This window comes from Cinclus cinclus, chromosome Z (genome assembly GCF_963662255.1).
Source record: "Cinclus cinclus chromosome Z, bCinCin1.1, whole genome shotgun sequence".
Taxonomy (NCBI): Eukaryota; Metazoa; Chordata; class Aves; order Passeriformes; family Cinclidae; genus Cinclus; species Cinclus cinclus.
In genome coordinates, this window is record NC_085084.1 from 784,877 (window position 1) to 808,837 (window position 23,961).

Sequence of the window (23,961 nt, forward strand, 5' to 3'; positions counted from 1 at the left end):
GATAATTCTTTAGACAACACAGAGTAAGAATTGCTAATCTAATATTTAATGGATAACTCTGTCAGGCTGGCACTGTGTCAGGATGCTGCCACTACTTTGAGCTTTGATGCAGCTGTGCTAGCTCTTATCTGGAAGAGGCAGGACAAAGCCTTCTCCTCCTGCTTGTTCTGCTGTGGCCTTGCTCCTGTCAGGGAGCTAAGCCAGCTGCCTCTTCCCAGCATTATTTTCCTTCTGGTTTAGCTGTATTAGTGATGCTGGAACCAGACACAAGCCAGTGTAAAGGTAATAGTGAGGAGAGATGTGTGGGAATGAGATTAGGAGGTCTCTTGGCTGCCCTGTCTGCTAACAGCAAGTTGTACGGTAGAAATCTTTCTGTTTAATCTACAGAGGAGTTGCACTTCACCACCAAATTTAACTCCTGCTCCAAATTTGGAGGTGATACACATGGTGGGATCAATCTGGAAAAGTTGGTCACAGACTGAGATGTGAAACAGCAGAGGAGCAGAGCTGTCCCCAGCCTGGAGCTCTGAAAAGCAAAATTCAGAGTTATGTAAGCAGGTTCAATTTAGTTCAGGAGTGTTTTACTGGTAACACATTTCAGATGAGCTGTGGAGCACTGACAATTATGCAGCACAAGATTAGAAGAAATGTGTTTCATTTGCATCTCTCTCAAACACGGGCACACACACAAACTCTTTTCCATCAAAAAGAGCTTTTCCACGTTCCTTCCATTCTCTGTTTCTTTGGTTTGGAAGTGCCTTGTCTTTTGCAGATGTAGTGGCTGTCAAAGTGGTGTTTGCTGTTCAGCCACATTTCCTGATCAGTGGCCTCTCAGTGTGTTTAATGGCCTAATCAGCCCTAGATCTAATCCTGCCATGTACACAAGTGTTAGTCTAGACTGTACTTGAGTGTATTTATGATAAGAAACAAAGGGAACTTGTTCAGTGAAAAAGGGATTGACTTGTGCTTAAAGGAGACCCTGATACACCTTGATACTGGAATGAACAGTTGCATTAATTAATGTAATGGTATTCAGTGAGTTAACAACTTGAGCCCTTCCTACTAAACATTACTGTAATACAGTGAATTTTGCACTTTCATTACCAGGTTCCCTTATCCAGGTCCCCTCAGTTGAGAGGGGAAAGCTGAGTAAAGTTCGCCTGGGCTCACTGTCTTTGAAGAAAGAAGGAGAAAGACAATGTTTCTTGTTTACAAAGCACTTTTTAATTTGTACAAGAAGTTCAGGAGGAAAACTGCATCTTCTTAAGGTATGGACTTTATATTATAATTTCATTTCCGAAATGAAAACACAACTTTGGTGAACTGTCAGCATTTTGCTGTTTTATGGCTTTCACTTGAGCTTTGCATTAGTGGTTATGAACAAAAGTGGGTGGTGCACAGTGTTTAACTGCTTTTGCTTTTCATTGCAAACAATAGAATTCAGCCAATTTTCTTTTTTTATACCCAGTTAATTCTAGTAAACTGGGAATTTAGAAACAAGGCATTAATGCATCTATTTGTTTGAAGTAGTGAATAAATTCAGTGTATGTAGCACTAAATTTAAGTCAGTTTTCAGTGCATAAATCAGTCAGTACAACCCTGCAGAATTGCCAAAGAACATTTTCCACAGTCCTAATAAAATTAATTTTCAAAGTCAGTTCTGTTTTCCTGAACAACGTGTTCTCTTAAACTAAAATATCATCTAGGAACAATCTAGTTATATCTATTGAGAATCAGGCTTTCGTGGTGCTGACTTTTGGGTAAAGAGATGTTGGTAGTTCAAGGAATGGATTATGTTGAATAGAATTTTAATTTGGCATACCAAGAGGTCATTAAGGTTCATGCGCTTTCTCACTTTGCACCTCTTAAATAGTTCAAGTACTTAAGCAAAATAAATACAGTCTAATACCTTTAAAAAACCTTGTATGTATTTAGCTTAAATTCAGAGGATGAAATTCTAGTTACCTTTCCTGGAACTTGTGTACAAGTCTGTGTGTGCCATAAATTACAGTGTGGTAAATGTGAAAGAAGTTTTATACATGATACTATTGATCTGTTGGATTAAGAAGATTTAATATGTTTGGGTTTAGTTCTTTGAGGGAAAAAATGTGCGTCATGAAATGTGTCTTCCTTAGAGCTCTGAGTAATGTAAAATGTTAAAGTAAGGCATGTCAACATTTAAAAAAAACCTGTGACAAATGGGAATAAATAACATTTGTGTGAAATGTGCTTTGTTTCCACAGACAGGAGGTGTTCTGTCTCTAATAGAGTGCACACTGGTCGAGGAGACAGAAGTGAGTGATGATGATTGTAAGTTAAATTCAGCTGTCAGTAGTAAGTACAGTTTCTAGTTTCCTAAAATTAGTACCCTTTTTTTTTTTTTTAAGAGCAAATAGATATGTTTTTATGAATCCAGTAGAATACAGTGTAAAACTGATTCAGTAGTATGGCTGTTCCAGTAATGGACATGCTGGCTGGGATGGAAAGTTGTTTTGTTGTATATGTTCCTGCTGTTAACACCCCTTAATGGATTTACAAGAGGGCTGGCTGGAGAAATCTGGCAAATTATTCACTGACTTTTGTATTCAAGTTCATCCAGGGCACCTTGGAAAATAAAAATTTAAAAAATAAAATTAAAAAGGAAAACAGCCTTAAATGAACAGCAGATAGTTAGTTTTCTGAAATACATGGGGATTGAGTGATTTTGAATTAATGGTAAGTTTTTTATCTTGGGCTCCCCACAAGTCTGAATGGCAAGCTGGTTCAAATGGAATTACAAAATACAGTCTCAGACTAATTGTACTGTTACTTATTTTGGCTTCCACCCTGCAGTTTACCAAGTTTTGCACTTGAATTGTGAAAGTAGTTTAATTAATTTGAGTGATGCCTGTAGTATGGTGAGCACATATTAGCATACCTGTGTTATAAGAAACTTTATATTGAAGAGCGAATCCCAGCACTTTTGTGTTTGGCATACTTGAACAGCAAAACGAATTGTTGGATACCTAATTGTATTTGCTCTTTATCAGAAGATGTTTTAAAGCAATTTCCATTGTAAATGAAACCGCTGTTTTCTCCATCTTAAACTCTGACGTTTCACACTGTGACTTTTCCCTCCCCTTTTGGCTGTAAAGCAAAAGGTTCTGGGCAGGTGTTTGGACACCTGGATTTCAAGCTCATAGTGGAGCCCACGGATGCTCCTCCTTTCACTGTTGTCCTTTTGGCCCCATCACGGCAGGAGAAAGCTGCATGGACCAGTGACATCAGCCAGGTAGCTCGCTGCTTTTCTCACCTGGTTTTACTGAGGTCTTCCTTCTCTCTGTGCTTCTGGAAATCAGCCTGGCACGGGGCTGCTGAGTATCTTTGATTTGCTATGTTATGTATGAAAAACCTCTTAGTGCTGCCTGTTCTCCTCCAAATTCTGCTGTTGCATTTGAGTCACCAGGGAAGTGTCTTTCTCAAAATCAGAGATAGGGGATAAATTTCAAAAGTTGTCCACAGGCAAACACAGTGGCAAGCATTTTTATGTCTTAAGGACAGCCCATCCAGATTCATATTTTGATTTAAGAAGAAGGATGCTATTGGTTTATTCATGATTTGCATGCAGATCAAAAACCACCTGAGAGTCCTAGTGTGAAAATGATACTGTATCACATCAATAATGAAGTAAGAAAATGGGATAAACTCTTTCTTTGCCTTCAAAAAGGAATACTAACAAACCCTTATAAATAATTGCAGATCATTTTGACAGTGTGCAGGAACAGTCTCTGTTGTTGTGATTGAAGAAAAAGGCAAAAAGGGTAGTTAAACATTTTCAAATGTCAGGGATAAGTTGGTGTTTTTTTAAAATTGCTTTTAGTTAAAAACATAATAGACAAACTTCATCATGATCTATTTGTGGAAAGAAGCTGAGTGCAATCAAAAAAGAAACCTGAACTTCCAGCTAACCAGAGCTAAATCAAGGCTATTTGTGTTTTGTTTTTGCAATGAACACGAACATAGATCTCTTGTTGTTCTGAATTCAGGTCCTATCCTGTATTAATTTAGAGAGAAATAGCTGATTAGAGCTATATCAGCATGGAATGTCATGCATTTCCAAAGTTGTTATCATTGCTGGCAACATCTCCAGATGAATCATCATCACAATGAGTAGAAATTGCTTAAAAATAAGAATTCTGACTTAATTTGTGCTGGATTAACATTTTTGAAAGAACAAAAATAGGAAAATAAAAATCCCAAAGTACAGTGTGAGCTACAACTTGCTGTCTTACAGAAAAGACCTGGTTGAAGAATTTCTTTGCAAAACAGATTATCAGGGAATTATGTTGTTCCATTGACATGTAAAGTTATTGGAGTTATTTGCTGGCATGGAAAAGACCATTTAAGAACATGAGTAAGTCCATTCTTAGCCTAAATTATAATAATTTTTAAAGTTTTCTGATACCATGATTGGTGCTGAGGGCTTCTTTGAAACACTTCAAGGTCAAATAGAGGAAATACAAGTATTTCTATTAAACATGTTTCTCACTGCTTTTAGGTAATGATTTGAGAAAATCATACTGTGAATTACTGCAGCTGCAGTTTCCAAATGCTTTTAAAATCCTGAATTGAAACCCACATATATAACTACATAGATGATATTTTAAATTTATAGCTATAGATGGAATCTATACCTGAAGAGGCCTGTGACTATCAGATTTCACCAATCCAATATCAATCACTGCTCTGCTACAAAATGTTCCAAAGCCTGAAGGCTACATGCATTCTTGAAGTCAAGAATAATGTGTGTGATAATTTTTGAAACTCCTTTTCACTCATATAAGAAAATTGTCCATATATATATATATGTATTTTTGTATATAGGTATATATAAATAAAAGTAGATAGAAAGTATTATGAAGACAAGAGCCCTGCAGGGTTTGGTAGCAGGTACTTTTTGCAGATCATATAAATCTGATGCTCTGTCAGACTCGTGAATTCCAGGGGCAAGGCTTGCAGTGCTGAGTTATCCCAGAATCCCGAGATCACTGAAGTTGGAAAATCCCTCCAAGGTCACCAAGTCCCAGCTGTTCCCAATGCCCACCCTGTCCCCAGCCCAGAGCTCTGGGTGCCACCTCCAGGAATTCCTGGGACACCTCCAGGGATGGGCACTCCAACCCTCCCTGGGCACTTCCAGTCCCTGAGCACCCTTTCCATGGGGAAATTCCTGCTGCTGTCCACCCTGAGCTCCCCCGGCCCAGCCCGAGGCCGTTCCCTCTGCTCCTGTCCCTGTTCCCTGGAGCAGATCCCAAATCCCCCCGGCTGTCCCCTCCTGTCAGGGAGTTGTGCAGAGCCACAGGATCCCCCCTGCTCCCCCTTTTCTCCAGGCTCAGCCCCTTTCCCAGCTCCCTCAGCCCCTCCTGGGGCTCCAGACCCTTTCCCAGCCCCATTCCCTTCCCTGGGCTCATCTGAGCTACATAAAAGTGCACATGAAAATCCCTCCTAACTCCCAGCCTGAAACATTTATACAAGAGTTTGCATGGAACAGCTTGGACAACTTCTTCACAGCTGTGTTTCACAAGGAGCACCACTTGAATTTGTTTTTACAAGTGCATTTCTGGAAGCTTTTTATATTCCCTTCTGGTCTTTTGCACAGAGTAAAGGTTAAGGTATTACTGCATCCCTCGCAGTATAAACCATCCCAACTTTCTTGTGGTCTCAATTTCTCAAGCTTATGCTCTTTCAGGAGATAATAGAAATAATGAGTTTTGTTCCTTTCCAAAGAAGCTTCAAAGGAAATATCACTTCCAACTCAAAATACTTAATCATGTGGAAAAAAAAGGTTGCTGAGCAGAATACTCTTGAGAGGCAAAGGCTAGAGCAGCATGTCGACTCTAATTCTTGCATCACTGCTTTTCATCTGAGAAAATACCTTGTCTTAATCAGCCCATACCTTGCAAGAGCTGTGCTTCAAGCTTATGGGGATATGAGAAATATAGCAGTGTCTCCCTACCCTGTGTTTTGATTTTAACAGTTTTCAGTGTTTGTTTTCACAGTGCATTGATAATATAAGGTGCAATGGATTAATGACAATAGTGTTTGAAGAAAACTCCAAAGTCACAGTGCCACATATGATCAAGTAAGTGCAAAAGAGAACAAAATAGATTGTTGCTGTTTCTTCGATAAAAATTTTTAACAAGAGAAAGCATGTGTTTATAAAATGAAAACCTTTAATTTTGTTTTCCTCCCATTTTGATTGAATGGAACTGATTCTATATCCCAAAACATACATTTTCAAATCCCTCTCTTGGAATGGTAGGGATCACTCAGAGGGGTGAACTCTCAATTCACAGTGTTGGATCACAACTTACGTTTTTCTAGGTTGGATTCAGTTATGCCTCAGATGAATAATTTTGTTCTCAGTTAGCTTTTCCTTGTCATCTCATAATTTTAACGGAGATTTTTAAAAATATCTTCAGAATTCATGTGGCTGCAGACAAATACCATTTCCAAAAGTACTTTGTTATATTAGCCGAAGTTTATCTTCTCTATATTTCTCTTACAAAATTGTTTTCTCTCATGACTTTAACTGATCACATCAAAGAATGTCATTGTTTATGAGGCTGCTTCCCGTACCTTTGGATTCTCTCAGTGATTTATTATAATAATTGGTTTTTGTTACTAGTGAGGTATTTTCGATATATGATTCCAAATTTTTAACACAACTTGAATCCTCTACATACCTCAGTTTAAAGGATTTTACTTATTAGTATCCAATGAATTTATAAGTGAATGAAACATAGGGATAGACATAAAACCATTTCTTTCTCACTATTATCTGTCACATCTCTCGGTTTCTCAAATGCCTCTTCTGTAGCTGTTTCCTCTCCTCTCTTTGGGCTTAGAAATAGGAGAGAGAAAACATCTGGGAATGCACTGTTAGGGTGAATACCTTTGATCCCTGGAAATAAGGCATTTTATTTGTCTTTAGCTTTATTCCAGGAACTCTCAGGTGCATGAACACTTCTGTCACCTGCTGAGTTTTAAAAGTACATCTGTCTTCTTTCAAAGTACGGCAGGACCTCAGTCCCAGTGCCAACAGAAAGGAATATTAACTCTAAAGAACATACAGGGCCTTCACAACAGACACAAATTTGGTGTTCTCCTCCTTAAATTTTACCTGCCTGATTTGCAGCACAGTTTGACATTCAGAGTCAGGTGTCACTGGATGATACAACAAAAAATTGCCACTTTTTGGAGGCCCAGGTTAAGGAGCAAGATTTTTTCTTGTTGTTCCTTTTATGTAATACAGTGTACAGTTGTGTGTTATATCCTGATCTTCAGAGAAAATCCAATGTTTTTTAACAAAAAGGTAGGATAAACTGAAAGATGCTTTACTTAGTATTACAAACTAAACAAAACATAATTTGAGGGGAAAGAACCCCCATTACAGGCAGGGTTATGTAAATGATTCTTTTTTCTTTTTGATGTTCAAGCAAATTTGTGTTTTGTTTTTGTTTTGTTTTGTTGGTTTCTTCACTAAAACAAAGATTCTTCTTGGTTTCTGCTTTGAAATTTGAGATGTTTTGTGCTGTTCCCTCTTTCCTCTTTTAAAACAAAAGGTAATTTTTGGAGCTGAAGGCAGGTGTTAATTTGCAGGTAAGCCTTAAACCTAGCTAAAGGGTTAATTTTTGCTGGATTTTTTTTAGCATCCATTACTTAATTTTAGATAAAGCTTGCTCCCAGCAGAACACATGGCAATAAATTATTCCATAGTGGGATTTTACTAATATTGTGACCTATGGGCCGCAATAACCTGAAAGAGACAAGAGGGGACAGTTCTGTCACTTCGTCCATTTCAGAAATTTAAGCATGGTTCACACAGTTTCTTAGGATTTGAAGTGTAAAGCATTTGCCAAAAATAAAATTTAAGTTCCCTTAGTTATGGAAGCAGGTATCACCACAAATTAAATATTTTCTTGTGCTGATGAAACACAATAGTGCATAAATGTTTGGTGCTTCTATGTTGACAGGAGCAGCTAAAGGGGAGCCACTCATTTTATTTCTAGGGAGGCTCCCTGGAGAAGAGGCTGGACAGAGTTAAAGGAATTAAGCAGGGATTTATTAAAAACCCTTCCAAGGATTCACCTTGGGCAGTGCATGAGCCAAGGCTACACCCTGGATGGATCCCAGTCATGGGTTCTCACACTTTTATCAGTTTTGCTCCATTCCCATATTGGGTTCATTGTCCCATCCCAGCTCCAGGCTCTGCAGTCCCACCCTCCCAGATTCTCCCCTCAATTCTCTGCTGTTTGCACTTTCTGGGGCTGGAGCTGCAGCAGTGTCCTTGGTTGTGGGGCTGGAAAAGGATTGTTTTGTGTGACTGAGCTGTGAGGAGAGCTTGGGACACTTTGTATGGAGTTCAGAGTCACACACCAGTGCAGTGCAGAACCTGGAAAATGTGAAAGCTAAACATGAAGTCATCACCTTAGCCATGACCACTCATTAATAAAGCGTTCTAAATTTGACTTCTGTGCAGATCCGATGCCCGTCTTCACAGAGATGACATCGACATTTGCTTCAGCAAAACTCTGAACTCCTGCAAGGTCCCCCAGATCCGCTACGCGAGCGTGGAGCGGCTGCTGGAGCGGCTGACGGACCTGCGCTTCCTGAGCATCGACTTCCTCAACACCTTCCTGCACACCTACCGCATCTTCACCACCGCCGCCGTGGTGCTGGAGAAGCTCTCCGACATCTACAGGCGGCCCTTCACCTCCATCCCCGTCAGGTGGGCAAGGGGTGCCACCTTCCTGCCACCTTCCTGTCGCGGCTTCCTGGGAGAGATCCGCGGCCTCCCTCGTTGTTTGTTCCGTGGGCGTTTTTCCTCATTGTTTTCTGCTGGTGAATAGTCTAAGGAAAAGGTTCTTACTGCAAGAAGCAGCACTCAGTCTTTAAAAGTTGTAAGAGTTTAATAAGGGACAAAAGTAAGCAGTGCTGGGTGCTTGCTGAATTGCCAGAGGCACGCCAGCTAGTTTAAAACAATTTCCTTATATACTTTTTCATTTTATTGGTTAAATGCATATTCATGATGGTTATACATATTCAAATACTCAATTGAGTTTACATGTTCTGGGAGACCTTTTGCTTGGTTCAACCTTTGACCCATCCTCTTAAAGTACTACAGATGAAATTCATATTTTTTCTTCACAAAGCCACTGTTTCATGGTTTGACAGTTCTTGATAGCCAGAGGGTCAGTAGTGAATTCCTCTTTGCATTCTTTCTTTCAGTGTTTTATTTGCATGGTTCTTTACAATAATATCATTCAGATAATATACTTCATCAGTACACAAAATCAACATAGCTATTTCACAAAATTATCTGAGTTATTCTTACCATTGTCAGTTACAGAAATAAAGGCATTTAACATTCCAATGCACAATGCATAGTCTCTATTTTAATACTTTGCAAAAGTCTAAGCTATATTATGTCTTTATCACACTAATATTTAAGCTACATAGGCCAGGGCATTGGCCAAAAAAAAAACCCTGTTTTTTTTAGGAGTTAAAAAGTGATTACAAAATGTACTATATCAAAATTGTTGTGATTAATAACAATTTGCAAAAGTCAATACATAATAGTGAAAGCCAACAGCTACAGAGTTATTTGTAACTATTTAGTTATAAATAACCAGTTATTAGTGTGTAAACAGGATGTCAGTTTTAAGGAGGGTCTGTCTCAGCTATGTGCCCAAGCTTTGAGGACTAAGTGTCACACAGATTTCACAGTGCCATGCGGATTCGCTCAAAATTTAAGTGTTTTCACTTAAATCTGTTTGAGCCACCATGTTGTTCTTTTCGTGTTTCTGACTCTCAGGTCTTTGGAGCTGTTCTTTGCCACCAGCCAGAACAACAGAGGGGAGTACCTGGCTGATGGGAAATCTCCACATCTCTGCCGCAAGTTCTCCTCTCCTCCTCCCCTGTCACTCTCCAGGACCTCCTCACCGGCCAGGACCCGAAAACTGTCCTTGACCTCCCCACTCAACTCCAGGATCGGAGCCCTCGACCTCTCGGCGTCGTCTGTGGCCAGCAGTCCTACCTCAAGCTACAGCCCAGCCACGTCCCCACCACCCACGGGCAGCAAGGCGCCTCTGGACCTGAGCCGGGGGCTGTCGTCCCCCGAGCAGAGCCCGGGCTCGGCTGAGGACAGCCTGGAGAACCCACGCCTGGACCTCTGCAACAAGCTCAGGAGGAGCATCCGCAGAGGTATTCCATACCCACAGAACACTGGAGTCCACCCTGCTGCTCGCTGCTTGTTATTAATACATCTAGGGGTTTAGATTAGTCCCTGCCCTTTGCCCAGGCATCTGTAGCAGGCAGGAGCTTTACTGAGGTGGCCAGCACCCCAAAAATCCCCTCTGGTTGACAAGGTCTTTAGTAATGGCTGATTTGGTCTATTGCAGAATGAATTATTTATTTAATAGACACAAAACTTAACAGACGTAAGACTTAAACTAATACTGCACAGGAATAAAGACAAAAAGAAAACATTAGTAGGTGTATACAGCACAGGGTGAAAGGTACCTCTTAATGTCACAGCTAGGGAAGAAATAATAGAACTTAGGATTCAATGGTTCTGACTATCCAGTTGTTGGTGGGGTCTGACATGGAGATCCTTTCCCACAGTCGCCGGGGATGTAACCACAGAATCTGTGTCCAAACTACAGGGAGAAGTCTCCAACACTTTCAGGGTGTAGGAGGCCTCTGCCTCTGTGATAACTTGTGTGTCTTCTATAGTTTGTAGAGCAGTGTGTCTCAGTTGGGAATATTTCTTTTATCTCTCCCCACATCTGCTCTCCAGACTAAGATGTTGATTCTCAGCTGATTCCTGAGCCCTTTTGGTGTGAGAAATGGCCCTTGCTGGGTTCCAGCCCCTGGGTTACCTGTCCCATAACTGCACCAGCTGTCTGTGGTAGAGAGGGGAGGACAGTCTTGCCACTCTGCTGCTCCTCTGGTCCAGGTTGTGATGTCCTCTCTGTTCCCAGTACTTTTCTGCTTCTTCCCAGAAGCAGCAGCATGGCAAAGTCATAGGAGCACAGAATGGTCTGGGTGGGAAGGGACCTTGAGGCTCATCTTGTTCCAGCCCACAGCACCTTGTCTGTTTTCACTTCAGTGCAGTGTTAATGGGAAAGGCAGAAGAGAATAACTGATGCCAGTTGTGTTTGCTAAGATGAGAGATTTTTGAGTTTTACCATGTACTACAAGAAGTGAAATATTAAGTTAAAAAGAAAGACCTAACAGCTTTAACATGTTTGCATAGAGGGCTGGTTTTCCAGGAAGATTTCATCACTAATCCAAATAATAATGCCTGTGACGTGCTCACTGCATTGGTGACATTCGTACCAGGTGGTATGAATGTCACCTGGTTATCCCTCCAGAAGGTACAAGTCTAAAATAGATTAATTGCTCTTAAGCAAATGCCTGTTTCCTCTCTGAATTTAGTAAGGCACCTTGGAATAGGTTTTACTTCCAGAGGGCTGAAGCTGGTTGATAAAAACCTCTAAGATTGGGAGCACTGTAGTTAGAGATGGCAAAGCAAGAAAGTAGCTCCAGTCTCATAGGAAACAGAAGTGGATATTATTTTTCCTTTGGGGACTCCTTTGGGAATGATCTTCTGAATTGGAATAGAAGTTTGCAGTAATCTTTTTTTTTTATATATTGTTGTTACACTAAACAGAAAATTATGTAATTTTAAATTATTTTTTTTATTCCTAAAATTAATATTTAAAATGGTTGTACATGGCCCGGCTTACAGTCTGAGGAATTTGATCTGTAAATCTGAGCAAAATGTAGCTCAATTTTAATTGTTAGTACTATAATAACAACAAATTAATGAGAGGAAAGAAGAAAAGGATTACCAAATGCAAAGTAAGACAAATTGAAAAGTCATGTCTGCTCCCTACTGATGAATTAGCAGCGCCCTGCTAATAAATTAGATGTTTCATTATGCTGAGGGATTGTTTTTACAGAATGTTGCCTATTGTTTAACAAGAAATCCCTTTTTAACAGGCATATTATCCACTGTGGCATCCTAGAGTCTGGCAATCAAGAGCAGGGGCTGGTGTCATCAGAATGACGTTGGGTTTTTTGACCATGGGATGGTCTGTACAACACCTGATCTGCTGACACTTGGTGGGATGCACCTCTCAGAAGGGAAAAAGGTTTCTATCATAGGAACTAGGAGGACTTGTTGATAGAGCTTTAAACTAGTTTGGAAGGGGGAAGGGATAAAACCAGGCTGGGCAGTGAGAGACAGTGGGGTGATGCACTAAAATTTGAGGGACTGAGCACTGGTGGGAGGTGTTGGCTACAACAGACAGCAGCTGAGATATTTCTGTTCCAACACACAGCATGAAGATCGAACAAGAGGAGCTTGGATCCTTGGGCCAGTGATTTGACATTAGTGGCATAAGTGAAACCTTACTGGGATGAGTCCTGTGATTGAAGTGCCCTATTGAACAGTTACAGACTCTTTGGAAGAGCAGGCAGAGCAGATGAGGCAGAGGGAGGCATTGTATGTAGCAGAAGGGTTAGAATGTAGAGAGGTCACAACTGGCAGTGACACAGCTGAGAGCCTCTGGTAAGAATCAAAGGGCAGCAAAAGGATGCAGATGTCTCTGTGGGAGTCTACTACAGACCACCAATGGAACTAAGGGATGCATCCCAGCCAACTGCCCTTGTCCTTCTGGGATAGTTCAGCCTGTTATAAAACAACTGGGAGCAGCACACAGTTGATACAATCCAGGCCAGATGATTACTAAAACACCTGGATGACAACTTCATATACAAGTATTAGGAGAGCTGACTGGGAAAGATGCCCTCCTTGATATGTTGTTTGTTAACAGAGAGGGTTGCATGAATGACATGATTACAGGCTATCTTTGCTACCGCAGCCACAAAGTGATTGAGTTTAAAATCTCTGTTGCAAGGAGGAAAAGTGTCAGAAAATTTTCACCCTTGGACATGAGTACAGCAGACTTCAGGCTGCTCAGGAAAAGAATGATCACGATCCCTGGGAAAATTCTTCCTAAGGTGCTGGGGTCCATTAAAGTGGGACACTTTTTAGGCATCACCTCCTAAGGGCACACGAAGAGGCAATTCCAAAATGTTGAAAGTCAAACAGATGAGACAGAAGGCTGGCTTGGCAAACAGGGATCTTCTTTTGGAGGTAAAGCAGAAAAGGAAGGTGTATGCCCAGCAGGACAAGGTTGGGTGAAATGGTAGGAACACAGAGATGGTGCTCTGCAGGGAGAAAATTTTTGCAGCCAAAGCTTAACTAGAGTTGAAACTTGTCAGAACTTGGGTGGGGGGTGGAAATGATAAAAAGAGGGTTTTAAAATACATTGGCAAAAAACAGTGCAGAAATTACATTGGCTCATTCCAGAATGAGGGTGGTCACCTCACAAATAGGGAGTCTGACAAGACAGGGATATATATTGTTTTCCTTACCTCTCTTCAGCATGTTCTGCGTGAGTCCCAGTGCCCTGAGCTGAATGACCATGGCTTGAGAATGATAAACTCACAGTTGATTCTGAAGTTGTAGGGATCTGCTGCACCAGCTGGATCCCTATAAATCTATGGGGCATGATGGGATTTATCAGAATACTCAAAGAGCTGGCTGATGTCATTGTGAGGCTTCTCTCAATATTTGAATGGCCTTGGCAATCTGGAGAGGTCCCAGTTGAGTGGAAGCTGGTGAACATTGTCCCAGTTTTCAAAAAGCGCAGGAAGGGTGATCCCGGAAACTACAGGCCCATTAGTCTCACTTCAGTGCTTGGTAAGGTCATGGAGAAAGTTATCCTGGGAGGTATAGAAAAACACCTGGAGGCATTGTGTTGCTGAGGAGTGGACAAAAGCTCCTTAAAGCATTGCAGCATGAAGCAGCAGCCATTCTTCATCCATCTGGAGCCATGAGGGGTTGTCTCCTCTGAAATACTGTGCATGCTGACCACAGGACAGGCTCCTGTTCCCACGCTGTTTTATGTGCATGCTCACAGGTTTTCCCAGAACAAACATCTATATGGCAATCATTCCCCCAAAGTCATCAACGTGTGCTCCTTGCCTTCTCACATGAGTTTGTTTATCTCAGGGGTCTATGCAGTGGTCTCTGGTGGTTGACAGCCCTCAAGTGACACTTGACTGCCCTATGAGTTTGGTGTTACTTTCCCAACTCTGGAGCTGAGTTGTCAAAACCAATGTAGTTCATTATTTTGGAGATGAAAGTGTATTCTCCTGCTCCTCTTCTTGGTTGATGTTTAACGTGATCCCCATTATGCAGTTCCACAGGCCAGTGATTTTACAAAATAATCATTGTCTTCTCCCTACCAGCTGAGCAAACAGGTATTCATCTGGCAACAATAGGTCAGCACAGCCTCACAAGGGGAAGGCCCTGCTGGTCACACCTGAGTTCCTTCTGTGACAGGGTGACACACCTGGGTGACCCAGGAGAGGCAGTAATGTGATCTTTTTGGATTTCATCAAAACCTTTGATGCAGTCTCTCCCAGGATCCATCTGGACAAACTGTCCAGCCCACAGATAGATAAAAACATCATGGGTAATGGGCTTGTGGGGTGGGCACAGAGGTGGCAGTGACTGGGATGACACCAGACTGGCACTGGTCACTGCTGGGCTTCCATGGCTCTGTCCTCAGCTCTGTGCTCTTCAACATCTTCATTAGCTGCCTGGACACTGGACTCTAAGGAGTACTAAGTAAGTTTTCTGATGACCCTAAATTGGGAGGAACTGTCAACTCCCTCCAGGATAGAGAGCTCAGCAAATTAGGGGTGAGAAATCACCAGCTGTGTGGGATTTAACGAGGAATTCTGCACCTGGGGTGGGCACCCCTGGCTGTGTGGATGGACTGGAGAACGAGGGGCTGGATAGCAGCTGTGGGATGGGACCTGGGGGTCCTGGTCCATGTCCAGGAGTCAGGAGGCACATCCCTGTCCTGGGGGTACCTGGCCCAGCATCACTTGCTGGTGCAGCCTCATCTCGAGTCTTAGGGACTGTTTTGGGCACCATTGTGTCAGAAAGAGCTGAAGCTGTTAGAGGGTGTCTGAAAGAGAGACATGGGGGTGGTAAAAGGTCTGGAGCAGCTGACTGGCACTTGTTGTGTTCAGCTGGAGCAGAGAAGCCTGGGGGCAGAGCTGATCCCAAGGGACAGCTCCCATCTCTGCTCCCTGTGACAGGGACAGCACTCCAGGGAATGGCCTGAGGTTGTGTCAGGGCAGGGTCAGGCTGGACTTTAGGGAAAAGTTCTTCCCTGCTCCAGGGAGTGCTGGGCACTGCCCAGGCTCCCCAGGGAATGGGCACAGCCCCGAGGCTGCCAGAGCTCCAGGAGGGTTTGGACAGCACTGCCAGGGATGCTCAGGGTGGGATTTTGGGGTTTCTGTGCAGGGACAGGGGTGGGACTGATGATCCTGTGGGTCCCTTCCAGCCCAGGATATTCTGTGATTCTGTGATCTTTGCTCATGCTTTACACTTTCAAAAAGTACTAGTTAGCTGTTGTGCATAATCATAGATATTTTATAGCCAGTATGCTGGATGTTTTTACATTAATTACATAACAGACTACTTATATATATATATATATGTAATAGAACTTTCTCAATGCAAAGTTGAGCTAATTCTTCTTTAGCCGTATTCAAACCAATGTGATGGTAGCTCAGCATATCCCAAAATATAAATATGCATTTTAATATGCATTAAAATTAATTGCAGACAGGTAACTGCTTTCTTACCTCTAACATTTTTTCTAGACATTGTAAAGTGAGCTGATAAAGAGCAGGCTGTTCTGGCCAGGTGTAGGCAGTGGCCACTGTAGGAGATTTATTCATGTTTCTCATTGTGGTCTGTCAAAGCTGCAAGTGTTACCTGGACAACATGAGGACAGTTTGGAAATGGCCAATAGCCAGAAGTCCATAAAACAGTTAAATTGCTGTCAGTGCAGTCTCCTACCCCTTTGGGGATCTCCTGCTAAACAGCTTGCACTTGTTGTGGAGGAATTTGCAAGTAGAGAGCTCTGTCCTGCAGTCCTTTTGTTGCCCAGCTGCATGCAGCATGTTGAGGAAGATGAGTAAGTTTTAAAAGAAATATCATAAGGGAGATGGAAATAGGTAGTCCTGTTGCTTTGATACTGCCCAAGTTACAAAAAAACAGCCCTGGCTTACTCGAAGTCCAGTACAACTGCATGAATTCTGTTTCCTAGGACATATTATTATGGTGATTGCTGTTCTCTGTGATTCTTGTCCATTTACAGGCTGGGATTTTCACCTTCTTTGCCTACTTTCAAAGTTGTTTGCTTTCAGAGTTTTTTGTTTTCCAAAGTTTTTGTTTATATTTAGCTTGGTATCCACAATGCTTATGCTGCAGGCAGAGCTGTCATTCACATCAGATGCAGGATGTATTTTATTAGCTTATTTTCCCTCATTTTGGAAGTAGTGTTTATCCTATTCCTTTTTTTAATTCTTCTGATAAAGGAACTCCACTGTGGACTAGTCTGCTCTCCAGTGCTGTTTGGCAATTTTATTGGACAGATTATGATTACACTTTGTTATTCAACAGGGATTATTTTGCCTACTTGAACCTATGAATTCAAGCACCCTTATTATGTGTGCATGTCACTGCATATTCTCCTGATTGAAAGTGTAGTTTTATCCAACATACTTTGAAACTGACAACTTGCTGGTTTTCACCAGGTTCTTTATTTATGAGCTTTTGTGTCATTGGTACAAGACTTTCCCACTCCTGTAACTGCATCCAGAGGATAATTATTGCTGAGTGAATGCTGAAATCTCACGGCAAGTTACAGGAGCGGCACTGTTTTAAACAGCTGTAAAACAAATGCTGCATGACCATCAGTACTGACATTTATTCCCCTTTAAAGCAGCAGTTCTGGAATCTGTGTCAGTGGACAGGACCATTCCTGAGAGCACCTCGGTGGTGGACACTGCAGAGCTGTCCCCTTGCAGGTCCCCTTCGACGCCTCGTCACCTCCGCTACCGCCAGCCAGGAGGTGAGAGCTGACCCACCCTGGCTCTGCCAGGCACTTCAAACACAGCTTAATCACCTGTGATCCGTGCAGGACAGCAGGAAGCAGTCATAATGTTTGAATCATCTGGTTTGCTTGTGTTTTTCTTGTTTCTCAGATGTTAAAAATAATTTTTAAAAAGCCATTAAAATGTGAAGTGTGCCTGTTAAATTTGAGCAGCAATAATGAGGCGTGGAAGCATGTTGAGGCTTCAGTATGATTCAGTGCTCTGAAATAGCTCAAGCAGGATGTGCCCAAGTTCAAGACTAATATTGAATCAGTCCTGTTCTCACAGAACTCTCAAGACTGTAACATATTTTTTTCATCTGATGAGGGGACGTATTTTGGGCACCATCTGTAATCATGAAACACAGAACACCCATTGTTGTCAATGGGGAGTGACTGTGTCTGTTTCTTTGTGTGGCACTGAACATTTACAGATGGTCTCACATTATTCATTCCAAAATTTGAAAAAGCTGCTCAATTGAAGAGGAAAATTGAGAGCTGGAACTCCTCAAATAGCTCTCATGTGGCTCTTTGAAATCATTAGCAGGGCTGTGAGCTGCGTCCATGAACACTTAAAATGCTGCCAGCTCCTGCAGACCAGATTTCTGGGCAGGTGTTTCATACCTGGGACTAAAACAAAAGCAGAGCAGAGTCTTCTCACCTGGGGTAGTAATTTGCCAGAACACTTTAAACAGACAGTAATTTTCTGTGCTCGGGCACACTTGTGGCAAGAAGGCAAGACTTTGGAGCTGGAAACTGTAGGCAGTGTCAAATTATCTGAGTCCCAGTTAGAGACAATGTTCACAGCACTCCCTGTAGAGAAAGTTTGATAAAATCTGCAAAACTCTGCTCATCCTGGGCAGTGACCTGGGAAAATGTATGAGTCCAGTGATGGTGAATATGCTTAATTCTCTGACATAATATTTTGTTTAGGTTGACTTTCTATGTCATTGTTTATTTGTATCTCTCTGTTTTTTTCCCCCTCCTATTTGGTCAATATGTTGTTCTTCACCTTGGCAATGTCTTAGATGTTTTTTCTATAGCAACATTAATTATTCTGATGTGCAAATATGAACCATAAATATGAATATGATACTCTGTTGTCCTTCACAGAAAATCATCTGACAATGTTAATAAATACAATGTTCACAAAGTTACAAACATTACTGAAGATTCCCAGTCTTGTTGTTGGTTGATAAAAAGTTTGCAGAAGTTAATTTTTTCCTGTCTTTCCCCTTTACAGTGCAGACTGCTGACAACAGCCACTGCTCAGTGTCTCCTGCTTCTGCTTTTGCCATTGCCACAGCTGCAGCTGGGCACGGGAGCCCACCAGGTGAGGGGTGGGCTGGGCACAGACAGGTGACACACAGGTTCCCAAGAGGTGAACGTTCCTCAAGAATACACCTCTGTGTTCTCATGAGCAAATGCTCAGGTTGGATGGGCCTTGGAGTAACCTGGTCTAGTGGAAGGTGGTATTTTTAAGGCCCTTTTCCAGCCCTATTGGTTGATTTCTTAATGTTTCTAATCCAGACTATTACTGGAAGATTAATATTTGTCATGTATGTGATCTGCTAAGCATCCAGATAATGTCTGTCTTTTCTGGATTTTTTTATTCGCTTGCATTTTAAGATTATAGTTTTTAAAAAAGACATTTTTCTTTGTCCAAAGGTGGTATGCGGTTTTACTTATTGTGAGTGTATACAGTGTATTCCTTGGAAAGCAACTGAAGGCAACTTAAAATACGTGATTTAAATTTTGAATGTGCTGCTTATCCTGCTGTGTACCCTTTGACATACTGATATCTTCCACTAACAGGGTCCTCTCATAGCTCGTGTTGCAAATAAACAACAGTTTTTTTAAAATCTACAAAATCAATTTCCCTTTGGCTTGACATGCTCAAATCCACAGTTTATTTTGATTATGTGTGACAAATCACGATCCAGCTGTACACTCACATTTGCTTCTTTCCCACTGCAATGTCAAGAAACTGCTTTAAAGAACCCAGTCTCAAAATCACCTGTGAAAATCTGTAAGACAGTAAATGATCCCTGTGGATCTTGTAGTGGATTTTGTATCCACTATGTCTAGAGCTCTGGTCATTGACTGGTGGGTGAGAAGACATCAGAAGAAAACAATTTCTGCATGAGCATGGATCACTGCTCCTCTTAGTGTTGTGTACTTCCCATGCTCTTTAAATTACAAGACAGTGATGTTTAGTGGTAGAAACTTTATAGAGAAGCATTTAAACTGGAAAATCCCTCCCAGATCATCAGTGTGACTGCCCATCATCATCATCATCACCTGTGACTGACCCCCTGCCTTGTCCCCAGCCCAGAGCTCTGAGTGCCACCCCCAGGAATTCCTGGGACACCTCCAGGGATGGGCACTCCAACCCTCCCTGGGCACTTCCAATCCCTGAGCACCCTTTCCATGGGGAAATTCCTGCTGCTGTCCACCCTGAGCTCCCTCGGCCCAGCCCGAGGCCGTTCCCTCTGCTCCTGTCCCTGTTCCCTGGAGCAGATCCCAAATCCCCCCGGCTGTCCCCTCCTGTCAGGGAGTTGTGCAGTGCCACAGGATCCCCCCTGCTGCCCCTTTTCTCCATGCTGAGCCCCTCGCCAGCTCCCTTGGGAATTCTCCAGCCCCTGGACTCTCCAGCCCCTCAAGGTCCTGCCTGAACTGAGGGGCCAGAGCTGGACACATCCTCGAGATGGAGCCTCAGCAGTGCCAGCACAGGGACAGTCGCTGCCCTGCCCTGCTGGCCACACTACCCCTGATACAGCCCCGGGGCTCAAACTTCTATTTAGCAGTTTTTGGTTGAATTAAGAATATTCACTGCCTTTGGAATCAGATTCTGCATGAAGCCACTGACACAATTTGCTTTATGAATTAACCTGGTATGTTTACACATTGTTTAAGAAAGCAAAGTAAGGGTGAAAAATACTGGGTTTTCCCACTAGGAGCTAAATAAATTTTAAAAATACTGCTTCTGTATTGTTAAAATCACTGCTTTTCAATATTCATAATACTCAGGTATGAGAGAAAGTACAGTCTTCAATTATGCAGTCATTAGAAGTAGCATCAAAGCTTGGGAATGTTGAAAGGGAAAAACAACATTCCTAACATTTATAAGTTTTTTTTCGTGTTGCTGTTTAAGCAAGCTCTTCATTAAAGGTGATTCTCCCAAGTGATACAATAAACAGAATGCTGTGCAGCAGATTTGACAAGAAAATGTGTGGTTTTGAGTCTCAGGAGTAGCATTTCAGTGCCTACCTGTAATGGTGGAGAACTGAAGGTTACAAACCAGACCTTACGCCATGGAATCACGTTTTGGTGCAATTATTCATGGTGGAGGTAGTACTAAACTTGCAGAGTAATGATGTTCAAATTTGGCTAAACCAAATTTTATTTATTTCCCATGTCTGTGCTATCATGACTGTGAGATTTTGAAAAAATACCTTTCTTTTTCCCAGTGGTTTCTGGTATTGTTTGTTTTGTAGGATGGACATGATCAGTCAGTGAATCAGTTCTGGGCAGTGAATGGCATTGGTGAGGTTTTTTTGTTTTCTGTTCAGTCATTCCTTGGCTTCCCTGCTGCAGAGACAGCAATGTGTGTCATTTACAATACTCCTACGTGGAGATGAGTAGACTGGCAGATGAAATCCAGTGTTGATTAATACCAAGTGATGCACATGAGGCAAAACAGTCTGAGCTCTGCACCTGCAAGGACTGGCTCAGGACTGAGGATGAGAACAGGTTATTTCCTGAAGTGATCTTGGTGCTCAGTGAGCCAGAAAGGGAAAGAAAACATCAAGAATTGTATGGAAAGGAACAGGAAAGATTACTATGGTGCCACAGTACAAATGCACATTTTGCACAAATATTGAAGGGTATGTACAGTCCTGGTTGAGTTGAGGGAGTGAGAGCTGGAAAAGGTTGGGAGTTTGCAGTCAAGGATGAGGTGAGGTAAGAAATTACTCTGTGCACGTGAAGTTTAGAGAAGAGAGGGTTAGAGAGTTGATGAGGACAATCTGCAGGAGGCTGGATGCCAGAGAAGGGCAGCAGCAGTGGTGAGCACAGTGACGTGGGTAAAGAGCAGTACTCAGTGCTCTAGAAGTCCTTTCCAACCCTATCAGTTCTATAGTTCTGTGATTGTCTGCCTTTTCTGATGCAAGATGTAGGACACATCAGATGGTTTTCATGGGGCCAGGTTTCAGAATGAGCAGGAGTTTGTGACTCTTTGTGCAATCAGTATAAGTTCAATGAGGTTCTGCTGAGGGACACTCCAAAGGGAACAGACTCACCTGGGTCCACACAGTGGAAAGTTACCTACAAGCAGGGGTCATTGAAGGTTACCAGACTGGCATAGTAGAACAAGACCAGCAGCTGAAATCAGTTAGAGTTTGTGGGGGAATGTTGGGAGGTACAAGTCACATGTGTGTATTCTGTCCTCACTGTTCCCTGAAGCCTTCTGGTCATTTTGTGTTTTGCTGTTGTTTTAAAAACTTTATGTATTAGTTTTTTTAGTTATTTATTTTAATTTTGAGGATCTTTGGGGTTTGCTGCTGGTTGTTTCACTTTGTTTTCCTGGGGTATGAGGCCTCAGCTCTTCTCCCCTTCCCATCTCCCAATTTTGACTGGGATGCACTGAGACAAACTGGCTGACAGACTCACATCAAGGGCCTGTGCTCACACACTCTTTCAGAACCACAGCCATCAAGGACATGCAAATATCTTCTGTGGAGAGTTCTGGCCACAGCATTTCAGCATTACTGTCCCCATGCAACAACAACTTTATGAACTGATAAGTATGCAAAGCCCTGGACAGCTCTCAGGTGATGTAAATTGGCTCTACCTCTCTTCAGAGAAGCACCTAGAGGACCCCTGCCTGTGGTGGCCCTGAGCTGTGACTGAAACCTTTCTCTAAATCAGCATGATTCCAGTTCTCATGCCTTTCAGCAGGTGTTTTTTTTTTAACTTACTGATTTTATTGCTATTATTTCCACTTATTTTGCAGTTAACTGCTTTGATGATGCCAACCAGGCCGTGCCACTTCTCCTATTGTTAATTCATCTGCTTGGTTAAATATTAATCTCTACCTATCCTAAACATATTTCTTCTGTTTTCTTTGAGAAAACTTGCTTCTTAAATGTTTATTTTAACATCATCATAAGGATAAAAAACATGAAGTGAAAGTACAGAAAGTTAAATAAGGCACCCCAGGTGCACAGCTTGGGACCTGTGTGGGTGACAATATTCACAGTGGGGATAAATAGAATAGGTTCTGTCTTTTACTTGCCATTCCTCTTTTGAGGGATGGCTCATGGCTTGTGCTCTCTTACCATTAATTGGCTGTTGCACACGTTATTCCTTTCCCAATTTAAAAGAATAGTATAGCAGCATTAACAGATTATAACATGGGAATGGGCTTCAGCATTTTTTTCTCCCTCTGTTTATACACCTCTATAAAACTGATTTCTGCTTTAATCACTGACAAAATCCACATGGAAGTTCTTTAGATCTGCTCCCACATCTGCCCTATAATAAGGAAAAGTCCTTAGAAAAATTTGAATGCGAGTGGTGTCATCTTAGCAGGTATCCTGCTAATCCTTTGTTTTAGCTTTGCCAGGAACATTCATCTCCTCAGAAGTGAATTCCTCCCCTCTCCAAGTCTGTCACACAGCCAGTGTCAAAACAAGCAGTGAGACTGGAAACGTGGGAGAGGAACCTCCTGCCAAAATACTCAACAATCATCTGTAGTCTTGCTGCAGAAATCCTACAGATGTTACAGCAGTTAAGCAACAGCAGTGTAATCTACACAGCACCCCCACAAATCCTGGCACTAGATAAAAACAATTTACATGGAGAATAATTTCTTCCACCCGTGGCTTCTAGAACTTGTGAATTTCCCTGGTTTATTTTTGTACAATTCTTTGAAACATGTTGGCTTTTTTTTTTTTCACTCCTTAGCTTTTTATTTACATCTGCTCTGTGCAAAATCAGTGCCAACATAAGTAAGATACCATGCACTGATTTTTGAAGAAAAAGCCCCTTTTGGTGTTCTTTTACCAAAAGTGCTCTTTCTGCAGGTCCTCCTAGTTGTTAATGCTCACAGGGTGTGAAGGTGTTTTCTGCGACTTGAGGAGATTCAAGTTTTATTTAAAATCTCTGAACAGTTGTATGGGTGAAGCCAAGTTAGCAAAACAATGCCATTTTTGTTAACAATTAATAAAGTAGGAATTAGCTGCATAAGCACAGGGAGCATACAGATTTCTTCTCTTCTGAGAATGTCTAACACAACTTGATGAAAAGTCATTGATCCCACAATCAGTAATTTTGTTTTGAAATGGTTCTGCTGAACATGAGCTTCAAGGAGACTGTTTTACAAAAAATCTTGAATTTAAGATCTAAACTAATCTAGGGTGTTTTTTCTTTAACAGACAGGTTGAAATAACTTTGAGAAGCTTCTGTCTTCCTCAGCTGAAGCTGGAGGGTAAAGATCTCTCCACACAGACAATTCACATTAGACAAGAAGCAAATACTTTCACCCAAACAAACGAGCTGTTCCCTAATGAACACAGTGGCTTTATTTCAACAGCACTGTCACACGATTTTAGCTGGTATATTGAATTTCCAGCATGCCTCAAAGCTGCCTTCCTCCTCCTCCTCCTCCAGGTCCCAATTCTCACCAAAAAAAGGTGACATTATGGGACAGGATGGGAGTGGGATGGGAGCTGTGGTTGGCAGGAGGGCCTGGCTTCCTCAGTACAAGCATTTGTTTTTTAAAGCACATGTGAGAGGCAGAGGGTGCGAAAAATGCAGGGGGAAAAAGAGTTTTTGGGGGAGTATCTCTGACAAATAATGATCTACACAGGAAAATCTGCCCTGGGCT

At 42.0% G+C, this 23,961-nt stretch overlaps 1 protein-coding gene across 2 annotated transcripts in view; it reads left to right on the top strand.

Moving 5' to 3' along the window:
- The window catches only part of RASGRF2 (Ras protein specific guanine nucleotide releasing factor 2), a 112,798-nt gene that overhangs the window by 57,439 nt on the left and 31,398 nt on the right, over window positions 1-23,961 (top strand). Inside the window, exons 10-17 of one of the 2 annotated variants that reach the window (XM_062513113.1) lie at window positions 1,108-1,268; window positions 2,244-2,310; window positions 3,135-3,271; window positions 6,036-6,118; window positions 8,519-8,767; window positions 9,854-10,242; window positions 16,923-17,051; window positions 18,316-18,405. In XM_062513113.1, the coding sequence (XP_062369097.1) occupies window positions 1,108-1,268; window positions 2,244-2,310; window positions 3,135-3,271; window positions 6,036-6,118; window positions 8,519-8,767; window positions 9,854-10,242; window positions 16,923-17,051; window positions 18,316-18,405 (1,305 nt within the window). The remainder of the gene's footprint in view (window positions 1-1,107; window positions 1,269-2,243; window positions 2,311-3,134; window positions 3,272-6,035; window positions 6,119-8,518; window positions 8,768-9,853; window positions 10,243-16,922; window positions 17,052-18,315; window positions 18,406-23,961) is intronic. The other variant, XM_062513114.1, reaches the window with a different exon arrangement.